Below are 13,062 nucleotides of genomic sequence, written 5' to 3'. Positions count from 1 at the left end.
TAACTCCAATGTAGAATTAAAAGAATTAATTCAAAAGTACAATTGAAAAAATTAACGAAAATTTAGAGTTCAAAGATTTAGTCGAGAATTTAGTTAAAATTAAAATTACAAAAAATAAAAAAAAATTAACTAAAATTTAGGATTCAAAGAATTAACGAAAATTTAGATTTTAAAAGAGTAATTTAAGTTTAAAATTCAAAGAATTAGTTAAAATTAAAAATTAGAAAAATTAACTACAAATTTGTAATATTAAAAAAAAATTAACTACAATTTAGAATTCAAAGAATTAACTCAATTTTCGACTTAAAATAATTAACTAAAGTTTAGAGTTTAAAAAATTAACTAAAAATTCAGAATTTAAAGAATTAAATAAAATTAAAAATTACAAAAATTAACTAAAATTAGTAATTAATAGAATTTTCTAAAACTTTGAATTTAAAAAATTTACTCAAATTTAGAATTAAAAAGAATTAACTCAAAACTACAATTTTAAAAATGAACGAAAATTTAGAATTCAAAGATTTAGTTAAAATTAAAATTACAAAAATCAACTAAAATTTAGAATTCAAAGAATTAACGAAAAAACTTCGAATTAAAATAATTAAATCGCATTTTCAATTACAGAAATTATCTCAAATTTAAAATTAAAAGAATTAATCGAAATTTAAACTTACAAAAATTAACTAAAATTATTTTGAATTAAAAAAAGTAAATTTTAGATTTAAAAAAATTAACTAAAATTTAGAATTTGAAAGATTCAACTAAAAACTACAATTTTGAATAAATTAACGAAAATTTAGAATTTAAAGTTTTCGTTAAAATTAAAATTGCAAAAAAATAACTAAAATTTGTAAATAAAAAAAATTAACTAAAATTTAAGATTAAGAATTAACGAAAATTTTGATTTTAAGAGTAATTGAAGTTTAGAATTCAAAGAATTAGTTAAAATAAAAAAAATTAACTAAAATTTGTAATTAAAAAAAATTAACTACAATTTAGAATTCAAAGAATTAACTAAAATTTAGAGTTTCAAAAGTTAACTAAAATTTCGAGTTTAAAGATTTAGTTGAAATTTAAAATTACTAAAATTAATTAAAATTCAGAATATAAAGAATTAACTAAAAATAAAAATTACAAAAACTAATTAAAATTAAGAAATTAGTTAAATTAATAAATTAAAATTTGTAATTGAAAAAATTATCTAAAACTTTGAATTTAAAAAATTAACTCAAATATGAAATTAAAAGTATTAATTATTCAAAATTACAATTGAAAAAATAAACGAAAATTTAGAATTCAAAGATTTAGTTAAAATTAAAATTACAAAAATTAAGAATTTAAAGAATTAACGAAAAATTAGATTTTATAAAAGTAACTGAAGTTTAGAATTGAAAAATTAAATGGAAATTTACAATAAATAAATTAATAAAAAAAAAATTAAATTAAGTGAATATAAAAAATTCCGTACTTAATTTTTTCAGTTACTTAAATTTTAATTTAAAAAAAAGTCCTTATAATCATTAAATACACTTTCAGAAGAAGAAAAAATATGATCGCCCATTAAGAAATGAAGGCGGGTGTAAAAAAAAATGTGTGAAGAAAAATTTTTTGGGAATTCGATAAGTATATAAAGTGAAAGCTAAAAGTCATTTTTTTCGCCTTGAATTGCCCTTTAATTATAAAGAATTAAAAAAGTAGAGTCGCGATTCGACCCGAAGTCAGTTCTTGAGTTGAGATTTAGGTTAGATCATGTTTACAGATATGCAAAGAGCGTATACATATAAAAACAGGTTTTGGGAGCCGGCGCAAAAAAAAATTTTTTTTTCTTCCTTTTTATTTTCAATTCCTCGAACGATTTTTCAGTAATGAAAATCACAAAACGAGACTGTTTAAAGTGGATGAGCACCGTTTAAACGCTATTAGACTAGAGACAGCTGTAGATTTTATTTTTAGGGCCAGCGAACCCGCCTTTAAATTTATCTGACAAGTGATTCTCCTATACTGGAGCCGGCAATTGAAAGATGAAGAAGAAAAAAATTTCTTACAACTGTAATTTAAAGTAAAAATCGAATCCGGAAAAAAGTGCCATTTCGCGTTACTTAAAATTAAATTCTGCAAATATTTGACAAAAAGTTCGATTTTATAAACCAGGGAATTTAATTTGGAAATTGGAAAATTTTTCTTTGAATCAAGTCTGAGTGAAGAATAAAAGACCGTCGATTAATATTTTCCCTTCGGGGATAACAAATTAAGCTGCTTACAAAATACAAAGTCAAGAAATAGACATAAATTTTCAGAGTTTACACTCGCCAAATTCGTAATTGGGTATTTAAGCTGCGTTTAGAATTTCACATTTCCTTGGAAACATTGCCGAATGGTTCAGTTGGCAGACGTTCAATTTTGTTGACAACAAGTCTTTTTTGCCTTATTTAAATTTAAAACAAGGAATATCGAAATATTTTATGTAGAATTTCAGTTTTTAGAAAATCCAGGGGTGCCACAAAAAATGTATTTTCTTTTTTCCTGACTTTTCCCTCATTTTTAGACAAAATTTTGAATTTTTCCCTGATCCTCAAAGAATATTCTGATTAACTACAAAAATAATTGGACAAAAAATTAATTTTCTTTTTCCCTGATTTCTAAACAAAATTTAGAATTTTTCCCTGACCCTCAAGAATATTCTGATTAACTACAAAAATAATTAGATAAAAAAAATGATTCTATTGGATTCATTTACGAATTTCTTTAACTAAATTATTCGAAAACGTCAATAAATTCTTTTTTAAATACATATTTAATCGTTATCATTATTCCATAGAAATTAAGAGTTTCAAAAAATTTCAAATTCAAACCTTTATAAAATTCAACAACTTATAAAAATTTTTAATAAAATCCTTCAATTATTTAAAAAAATGTAATAATAAAATTCGTTGCGAGAAATCAATTATTTTCATAAATATTACAATTCTTTACAGAATTTCAATTATTTAAAAAACTTTAATAAAATCCGTTGCAAGAATTGAATTATTTTCATAAATAATAAAATTCTTCATAAGATTTCAATTATTTAAAAAAATGTAATAAAAATTCATTACAAGAATTCAATTACTATCTTAAATAATAAAATTCTTTACAGGATTTTAATTATTTTTAATACAATTTTAAGTAAATTTTTATCGAAAAATGTCATTATTTTGAAAAATATTATCAAAATTTTTCGAAAGAATTCAATTATCAATTATTTTTAATAATTTTGCAAAAGTTCCTTGACAATTTTCAAATCCATTTATTTGTTTACAAAAAATTTTACGAAATTTCGATTATTGGGAAATTCTTCAATTAAATATTTAGAAAATAAAAACTAGAAATAATTTCCAAAAAAAAAATTAAAATTAAATTTTTCATAAAAAAAATTCTACAAATATATTTTCAAAGATTTTAATTTAAAACCTTTTCAAAATTCAATTATTTTTGAAAATTCAAGTAAAGTTATAATGTTTGTAATATTCAATTAATATCTAAAATTATTATGTATTTTAACTAGAAATCCATATTTAAAATAATTTTTATTAGAAAATTCTACGAGAATTCAATTATTTAACTTCAAAAATAAATAATTTATTAAATAAATGAATGTTTTCCGAAATTGAATTTTCATAAAGAATTTTATCAACAAATTTTTAAATAATCGAATTTTTTCATCGAATTTGAATCAAATTTTCAAAAATAATTACAAATTTTGAAGAATTCGATTAAAATTTGTATTCAAAATAATTGAAATTCTATGATGAGTTTTATTATTCATGAAAATAATTGAATCGCGGTAAAAAAAAATTTTTATTTATGAAAATAATTGAATTATTGCGAAGAAATTTATAAAAAAAATTTGTAAATACTTGAATTCCTGCGAAATTTTTATTATTTATGAAAATAATTTACTGTTTGTTTAGAATTTTATCAACACTTTTTTCTTGCTAAGAATCTTATTAAAATTTTTGAAAATAATCGAATTCTTTCGAAAAATTTAATTACGAAACTAATAATTGAATTCCTCTAAAGAATTTTTTTATAATTTATGAAATAAATTGGATTTTTGCGAAGAATTTTATTAAAATATTTTTAAATAATTGAATTGCTAGGAATAATTTTATTTTTTACTAAAATAATTGAATTTTTGCAAAGAATTTTATTTTTTATGAAAATAATTGAATATTTGCGTAGAATTCTATTAAATTTTTTGAAAATAATTGAATTCCTAGAAATAATTTTATTATTTACGAAAATAATTGAATTCCTGCAGAAAATTGTATTATTTATGAAAATAATTGAACTTTTGCGAAGAGTTTTTATTCAAATTTTTGAAAATAATTGAATTTACAGGAATATCTTTATTATTTACAAAAATAATTGAATTGCTGCTATGAATTTTGTTATTTATGAAAATAATGTAATGTTTGCTTAAAATTTTATAAAGACTTCTTTTTATATAATATTGAATTTTTTTGAAAAAGTTTATTAAAATAGTAGATAGTAAAAATTATCGAATTGAGGAAAATGTTTGAAAACAATTGAATTTTGGTGAAGAATTTTATTATTTTTAAAAATAATTGAAATTTTGACGAGAATTTAAAAAATTTTTGAACATAATTGAATTTATGCAATCATTTGTATCTTATCCAAAATTTAATTTTTTCCAATACTTTAATAAAAATCCCTGACTTTTCCCTGACCAATTCTACTTTCTTTGACTTTTCCCTGATTTCCCTGACCTGTGGCAACCCTGAGAAAACAGAAAATTGACAAATTATATTTTATGAATTACCTTTTCGTTTCGTCATTGCAAGTGTCAATAACATGGAAAAAGGGGTAGAAAGTAATAAAAAAGGAGAAAAAGTAATAAAAAAAAAGAGGTTGAAAAAGTAAAGCAAACGGGAAAAAATTGACAGAAATTGGGGAAGAATTAACTGAATGAACTGAATGAAGTGACAGCAACCAGAATGGCGAGAAAGTTAGGTTAAGTTCCTCTCGAAGGTCAAACTGTAATCACGGAACCTCCCACGCATAAAAAGCCTATAGGAGCCCAACCTCAAAAATTCGAAACTCAGTATCACATTCACCAAGTGCCATGACACATACACAAATCAGATTTCAACATGCAGTTTGTTAATGCCAGTTTAATGCGACAGTGGAACTTAGCGCTCCTCTCAAGTGAACGAACGCACGGCAATTTCACTGTTTCACTTTCACCACCCACGTTGTTCTCCCAGGGTGACTTCTGAATCACACAGGTGCTTAAAAACCGGTCAATCAAACACAAAATCAAGTTTCACAAAAAACCTAAATTCAAGCCGCGAAAAACACAAAATACGAAAAACATTCCTTCCAACTTTGAGGTTATGTTCATTCTCCGACTTTACTTTTCCGCCAGAAAAAAAACACAGATACAATTTTTTTTTAAACCAATATAATTACAAACCTTCTTCATAATGCCGGTTTTCCTCTTGGAGAATGTCGTGTACCTCCTCAATTTGTTGTCAATGTATTCCATCTTGATTTTGACCCTTCCTTTCGTCTTTTTACCATTTGAGGGTGGCGATTTTTTTGGTTGTCCCAAATTAGTGAATGATTCATCTAAATTCTCAGGCACCTGCATCATTTGTGAATGTCGTACATTACCGTCATCGTAACAACGTTTAACACCTCGTTGAACACCGACGCCGGGCGTCGCGGCGTCAGACATCATTTGTGATGTTGCTAACTGTGAAGTTGACGGTCTTCCGTACATCTCCGTATCCATCATTCCCATACTGTAACTTCCGCCGCTGGGGTTGTCCATTACGGACGCGCGCACATTTATTCCAAAAATTTGTCGTCTCTCCTTTATATATTAAAAATTAAAATAATAATATAACGAGAGAACCTCTAAGCGCACAGGGTTTATTCACCACGTGATCGATCATCTAATTAGAGTAAAACGGGACAATAATACGCGCGAGAGCGCTCCCCGTCAACTGAGTGAACTGAGTAACTTGACCTACGTGCTCGCTCCACCGCATTACCACTTTTACTCCCACCAATTGTCATCCGCGAGAAAAATACAATCCGTCAATTCTTATCTGACCATAAACGTCAAATGAATCCCACTCTTATTTTTCCCAAAAATTAACAAATTTACCCCTCTTTTATTGAAGGGGGAAAAAAAATTCTCACATTGTCAGTATATTGTTGAAATCACGAGGGTAAATAAAGACGGCGGAGGTTTACATTTAGTGGAGAGAGGGCTGCCATATACCTCTGTTTACCATATTTGGTAAACAGAGGTGGTCCTGCGCGTTAAGGGATATAAACTGGAAATGGTCACCTGACAGGTCAGGTGGGAATCTCAAGAAATCAAATTATTACAATATTATTTTTTTTAACAATTACAATGTTACAATTTTACCAAAAAGAACTATTTTTATCCAAATAAATTCAATCAAACGAGATCTAACCGTTTTTCACAACGTTCACAACCACGTGAATGATAATTAACCCTAAATAATAAATATTTAATTATTTTCATAGTAATTCAATTATTTTTCGATAGTTAAATTATTTTAATAGTAGTTCAATTATTTTCTTCGTGGTAATTCAATTTTTTTCGTATTAGTTCAATTATTTCGATAACAATTCAATTATTAATTATTAAACTTATATTTACGGCAGGATCAGGTAATTATTAATTATTCAATTCGAATTGAATTATAATTATTCAAATTTAGATCCAAACTTTAAATTTACCGAAAAATTAACAATTTTCTAAATTTAATTAGCAGTAACAATTGGTTAGTTAGATTTACTGGTAATTGGTCAAAATCAACAAAATAAAAAATACAAGTATCGATTTCTAGTAGTTTGTCGATTTCAAGGAAAAATAATTTTCAAGGATTTTTGAAAATAACCGCCAAGTGTCACGTGGGCGGGAAATTGTCCACTCTGCATTACCGACGTTAACTTCAGAGACTTTAGGTCACATTTACAATTGTAAACATACGGTCACAAATTCTTTGAATAATAATTAATAAATTAAAAAAGAAAATAAATAATAAATTAAATAAGCAATTAAAAAATGAAAATAATTAAATTTTTGTCAAGATTTTTATTGTTTAGTAAAATAATTGAATTCTTACAAAGAATTTGTTAGAATTTTGAAAGTATAATTGGATTCTTACTAAAAATGTTATTAGAATTTTTGAAAATATGTAATTATTTTCAAAAATTCAATCAATTAATTGAATTGACAGGAATAATTTTATTATTTACAAAAATAATAAAATTCTTGTTAAAGATTTTATTAAAATTTTAGAAAATAATTGAATTGATAGGAATAATTTTATTATTTACAAAAATAAAAAAATTCTTGTTAAGAATTTTATTTAAATTTTTGAAAATAATTGAATTTTTACGAAAAATTTTTTTGTTTACGAAAGTAATTGAATTTGTGTAAAAATTTTATTATTTATGAAAATAATTGAATTTTTTTTGGGAGAATTTTATTGAATTTTTTGAAAATAATTGAATTGCTAGAAATAATTTTAATATATTACGAAAATAATTGAATTTCTGTAAAAAAATTTACTATTTCTGAAAATAATTGAAATTTTGCGAAGAATCTTATTAAAAATGTTTTTGGAAATTACAGAATTTTTTCAAAGAGTTTTATTACAATTTTTTAAAATAATTGAATTTTGGCAAAAAAATTTATTATTTTTTGAGATAATTGAAATTTTGACGAAATTTTTTTTTTAGTTTTTGAACAAAATTGAATTTTTGCGAAAAATTTTATTATTTTTAAAAATAATTGAATTTTTTCGGAGATTTTTATTAAAATTTTAGAAAATAATTTAAATGATAGAAATAATTTTATTATATTTTACGAAAATAATTGATTTTTTCTTAGAATTTTTAAAAACTTTTTGAAAATAATTGAATTGCTATATAAATAATTTTATTATTTACGAAAATAATTGAATTTCTGTAAAAAAATTTACTATTTATGAAAATAATTGAATTTTTGCGAAGAATCTTATTAAAAATGTTTTTGGAAATTATAGAATTTTTTTCAAAGAATTTTATTAAAATTTTTTCAAATAATTGAATTGCTGGGAATATTTTTTCTGAAAATAATTGAAATTTTTCCAAGAACTTTATTTAAATTTTTTAAAATAATTGAATTTTGGAGAAAAATTTTATTATTTTTAAAGATAATTGAAATTTTAAAGAAATTTTTTTTTAGTTTTTGAACATAATTGAATTTTTGCGAAAAATTTTATTATTTTGAAAAATAACTGAATTTTTTCGGAGATTTTTATTAAAATTTTTGAAATTTATTGAATGGCTAGAAATAATTTTATTGTATTTGCGAAAATAATTGATATTTTTTTAAAAATTTTATTAAAATTTCTGAAAATAATTGAATTGCTACAAATAATTTTATTATTTACGAAAATATTTAAATTTTTGTGATGATTTTTAAAAAATTTTTGAAAATAATTGAATTGCTAAAAATAATTTTATTATATTTACGAAAATAATAGATTTTTTCTCAGAATTTTATTAAAATTTTTGAAAATAATAGAATTTTGCTATAAAATTTACGAAAATAATTGAATTTATGTAAAGAATTTTATTAATTTTAAAAAGAATTGAATTTTTGCGATGATTTAAAAAAAAATTTTGATAATAATTGAATTGCTAGAAATAATTTTATTATATTTACGAAAATAATTGAATTTCTGTAAAAAATTTTATTATTTATGAAAATAATTGAATTTTTACGAGGAATTTTATTATAAAATTTTTTAAAAGAATTGATTTGCTAGAAATAATTGAATTTTCACGAAGAATTTTATAAAAAATTTCGAAAATAATTGAATTGCTTGAAATAATTTTATTATAGTTACGAAAATAATAGAATGTTTATAAAGAATTTTTTCATTTTTATGAAAATAATTTTCTTCCAAATTATTTTATTATTTAATTATAATATTGGAATTAATTGAATTCTTTCTAGAAATTTTATTGAAATTCTTTTCAAAATTATTTTAATTTTTGCGAAGATATTAAACATTCGTGTGACTGAACCTTAAAGAAAATTGAAAAAGAATTTTCCTGAAAACTTGCCTGAATATTTACGTTTTCAAACTATGAAACACCCTTTACATCATTGAAGACGTGGAAATGTCAAAACCAATACACTGTTAACCTCAAAAACATCTGTCATGTTTCGTTGAAAAAAAACAACATAAAAAATAAGTGAAATTTTGCCAAACAAAGTGAAATATTTAAGAAACAATTAACCAAAAATCAACTATAATTTTTCTCCAAAATGTCAACAATACGTGAAAAACAGATAAACGCCCTCAAGCAAATGTTGAATTTAAATGGACAGGACAATAAAACCGATGTGCCAATTTGGAAAGTTTTAATATACGATCGTGTCGGTCAGGATATTATTTCCCCTTTATTATCAGTGAAGGAACTTCGCGAACTCGGTATAACATTACACATGCAATTACACTCGGATCGCGAATCAATTCCCGAAGTCCCGGCAATTTATTTCTGTGCCCCGTCCGATGAAAATCTCTGTCGTATCGGTCAGGATTTACAAAATAATCTCTACGATATTTATCATTTAAATTTCATATCGCCAATATCGCGGCAAAAAATGGAAGATTTAGCCCTCGCTGCAGTGCAAAGCGGTGCCGTCGCCAATATACAAAAGGTATTCGATCAGTATTTAAATTTCATAACCCTCGAGGAGGATTTCTTCGTCCTTCGTCATCAGAATAGTGACGATATTTCATATCACGCGTTAAATCGTGGCGAAATAAAAGATACGGAAATGGAATTTATCATTGATACAATTGTCGATGGATTGTTTTCGGTTTTCGTGACATTGGGTACAGTTCCTGTGATTCGTTGCCCGAAGGGAAATGCAGCGGAGATGGTGTCGAAAAAATTGGATAAGAAACTACGGGAAAATGTTTGGAATTCGAGAAATAGTTTATTTCAATCGGAGGGTTTTAAATCCGAGCCAATGAGTTTTCAACGACCTTTGCTAATTGTTTTGGATAGAAACAGTGATATTGCGACGCCATTCCATCACACGTGGACTTATCAGGCTTTGGCTCACGATGTTTTAGAGTTGTCGTTGAATCGACTTGTTATCGAGGAAAATACGGGAAGATCGCCAGCCGGTAGTGTTCGTTCGAAGCCAAGAATTTGTGAATTAAACAATTCGGATCGTTTCTGGTCGCAGCATAAAGGAAGTCCTTTTCCTAGAGTCGCAGAAGCTATTCAGGAAGAATTGGAACAATATCGTGTTTTTGAGCACGAGGTCAAGGATCTAAAGAGTTCAATGGGTGTTGATGACGAAGCAGAAGCGGAAGGCCTCTTCATCTCCAACAACACGGCTCGCTTGACGAATGCAGTGAATTCCCTCCCCCAACTTATGGAACTAAAACGATTAATCGACATGCATACATCAATAGCAACTGGAATTCTAAACTCCATAAAATCCCGAAGACTAGACACTTATTTCGAAATCGAGGAAAAAATAATGAGCAAACAAACCCTCGACTCCGGAATTCTCGACATCATCAACGATCCAGAGTGCGGTTTACCAGAAGACAAACTAAGATTATTCATCATCTATTACCTCCTCACGAATATTTCCGATCTTGACTACAATAAATTCGAAGCTGCCCTCACCAACGCCGGTTGTGATCTAAATCCCTTGCTATACATCCGCAGATGGAGGAATTTCATGAAAATTTCCGGTTATCAGAATAATTACGAAGGCGGCGGTACGAAGACAGTGAGTATGTTCTCAAAGCTAATGAACCAAGGATCCTCGTTCGTCATGGAGGGCGTCAAGAATCTGGTCGTGAAAAAACATAATTTACCATTCACGAGAATTGTCGACGAATTGATTGAAATGAGACAGACGACGCAAACAAACGATTATTGTTATCTTGATCCGAAACAAGTGAAAATTGTGGAACAGGCGCCGAAGACAAAAACAGAATTTCATGAAGCTATTGTTTTTGTCGTTGGCGGTGGTAATTATATTGAATATCAAAATCTCATGGATTATGTGAAACAAAAAACAAGTGGGGGTATGAATAAGAAAATTATTTATGGTTCGACGACACTTATTAATGCGAAACAATTTCTGGAGCAACTTTCTTTATTGAGTCAAGATGCTCAATAGTTGGGAAAAGAAAAATTATTAAATTAAAAGAAAAATTATATTCACAATTCTATATAGATAATAAAAAAAAGAAAGACTTTTTAGTATTAGAGAAAAGCATTTTCTTGTAAAATATGAGAGAGGGAGGGATGTTTGTAAGTAATTTGTAAACTCGTTTTCAAAATAAAATGTATAAAGATTATATTTTATTTATCGATTTATTATTTTTTATAAATTAAGTACTAATGATAATTTTCTATTTCAGAATTTTTCAGAAACTACAGACGAAAACTAATTTTTCTTTTTTCATCAAAAAATTTATTATCGAATTTCCCTTCAATTTTCATAGCAACTTTCTAGATCAACTTTAATATTTATTTTCAGCAAAATTTCAATTTAAAAAACTTTGATCAATTACAAGAATAACTACATTCTTGTAAACAATTTGATTAAAATTTTTTAAAATAATTAAATTGTTTGGAAAAATTGTATTAATTACGAAAATAATTGAATTTCTGTAAAAAATTTTATTCTTTATGAAAAGAAACGATTTTTTCGGAGAATTTTATTATTTATGAAGATAATTGAATTTTTTCGGAAAATTTAATTAAAATATTTGAAAATAATTGAAATACTAACAATATTTTTATTATTTACGAAAATAATTAAATATTTGCATAGAATTTTATTATTTATGAAAATAATTGAATTTTTACAAAGAATTTCATTAATTACAAAAATAATTAAATTTCTGTAAAAAAATGTTAATATTTTTAAAAATAATTGAATTTTTTCCGAGAATATTATTCAAATTTTTGAAAATAATTGAATTCTTGCAAAGAATTTTATAAAAATTTTTGGAAATAATTTAATTGTTTTTAAAAATTCCCTTAATTATGCGAAAGTAATTGAATTTCTGCAAAGAATTTTGTTATTTATGAAAGTAATTAAATTACTTGAGAGAATTTTATTAAAATTTTTGAAAACAATTGAAATACTAAAAATAATGTTATTTACAACAATACGAATAGTGAATTCGTTTTTATAAACGACAAAAACTAATTATTCAAAACTAATTTTCCTTTTTTAAACAAAAAAATTTATTATCGAATTTCTCATCAATTTTCATAGCGAATTTCTAGAAAAACTTTAATATTTATTTTCAGCAAAATTTCAATTTAAAAAAAACTTTGATTAATTTTTGATCAATTACAAAAAAATTAAATTCTTGTAAACAATTTGATTAAAATTTTCAAAAAAACTTGAATTCCTGAGAAGAATTTTATTATTTATGAAAATAATTGAATTATTGCGAAGAATTTTATTATTTACGAAAATAATTGAATTTTTTCGAAAAATTTAATTAAAATTTTTGAAAATAATTGAATTATTGCGAAGAATTTCATTTATTACAAAAATAATTAAATTTCTGTAAAAAATGTTATTATTTATGAAAATAATTTAATTTTTGCGACGAATATTATTAACATTTTTGAATTGCTAGGAATAATCGTTTTATTTGCAAAATTAATTGAATTCTTGCAAAGAATTTTATTAAAAATTTTTCTTATTAACTAAAAAATTTATTATCGAGTTTCCCTTTAATTTTTAAAGCGAATTTCTAGATGAATTTTTTATTTAACAAAAAGTTAATTTAAATTCAATATTTTTATCAAGTGAATTTTAATTTTGTAATTTCTAGGAAAATATTCGTTAAATAGAATTTTTATTTAACACAATTTCCTAGTTGAATAATTTTTTATTTAACAAAATGTTAATTTACAGGCCTCGGATCGACTTTCAGTTTCAGTCGCAAAAAATGTAGCTTT

The 13,062-nt window shown here is 24.3% G+C and overlaps 2 protein-coding genes across 2 annotated transcripts in view; one reads left to right on the top strand and one right to left on the bottom strand.

Annotated features, from left to right (window-relative positions):
• Window positions 1–6,030, bottom strand: part of LOC122511516 (serum response factor homolog) — an 80,324-nt gene extending 74,294 nt beyond the window's left edge. Inside the window, exon 1 of the mRNA XM_043626813.1 lies at window positions 5,477–6,030. Within this exon, the coding sequence (XP_043482748.1) occupies window positions 5,477–5,836 (360 nt within the window). The 5' untranslated portion in view covers window positions 5,837–6,030. The remainder of the gene's footprint in view (window positions 1–5,476) is intronic.
• A 3,180-nt stretch (window positions 6,031–9,210) lies between these two features.
• Window positions 9,211–11,442, top strand: LOC122511515 (protein sly1 homolog). The gene has a single exon (XM_043626812.1). The coding sequence runs from the start codon at window positions 9,368–9,370 to the stop codon at window positions 11,252–11,254; it is 1,887 nt and encodes a 628-aa protein (XP_043482747.1). The 5' UTR covers window positions 9,211–9,367; the 3' UTR covers window positions 11,255–11,442.
• Window positions 11,443–13,062: the final 1,620 nt, after the last annotated feature.

Source organism: Leptopilina heterotoma, unplaced genomic scaffold, assembly GCF_015476425.1.
Source record: "Leptopilina heterotoma isolate Lh14 unplaced genomic scaffold, ASM1547642v1 Lhet_85, whole genome shotgun sequence".
Taxonomy (NCBI): domain Eukaryota; kingdom Metazoa; phylum Arthropoda; class Insecta; order Hymenoptera; family Figitidae; genus Leptopilina; species Leptopilina heterotoma.
Note: the sequence above shows the minus strand (reverse complement) of the source record. Positions and strands in the feature narration are given on the sequence as shown.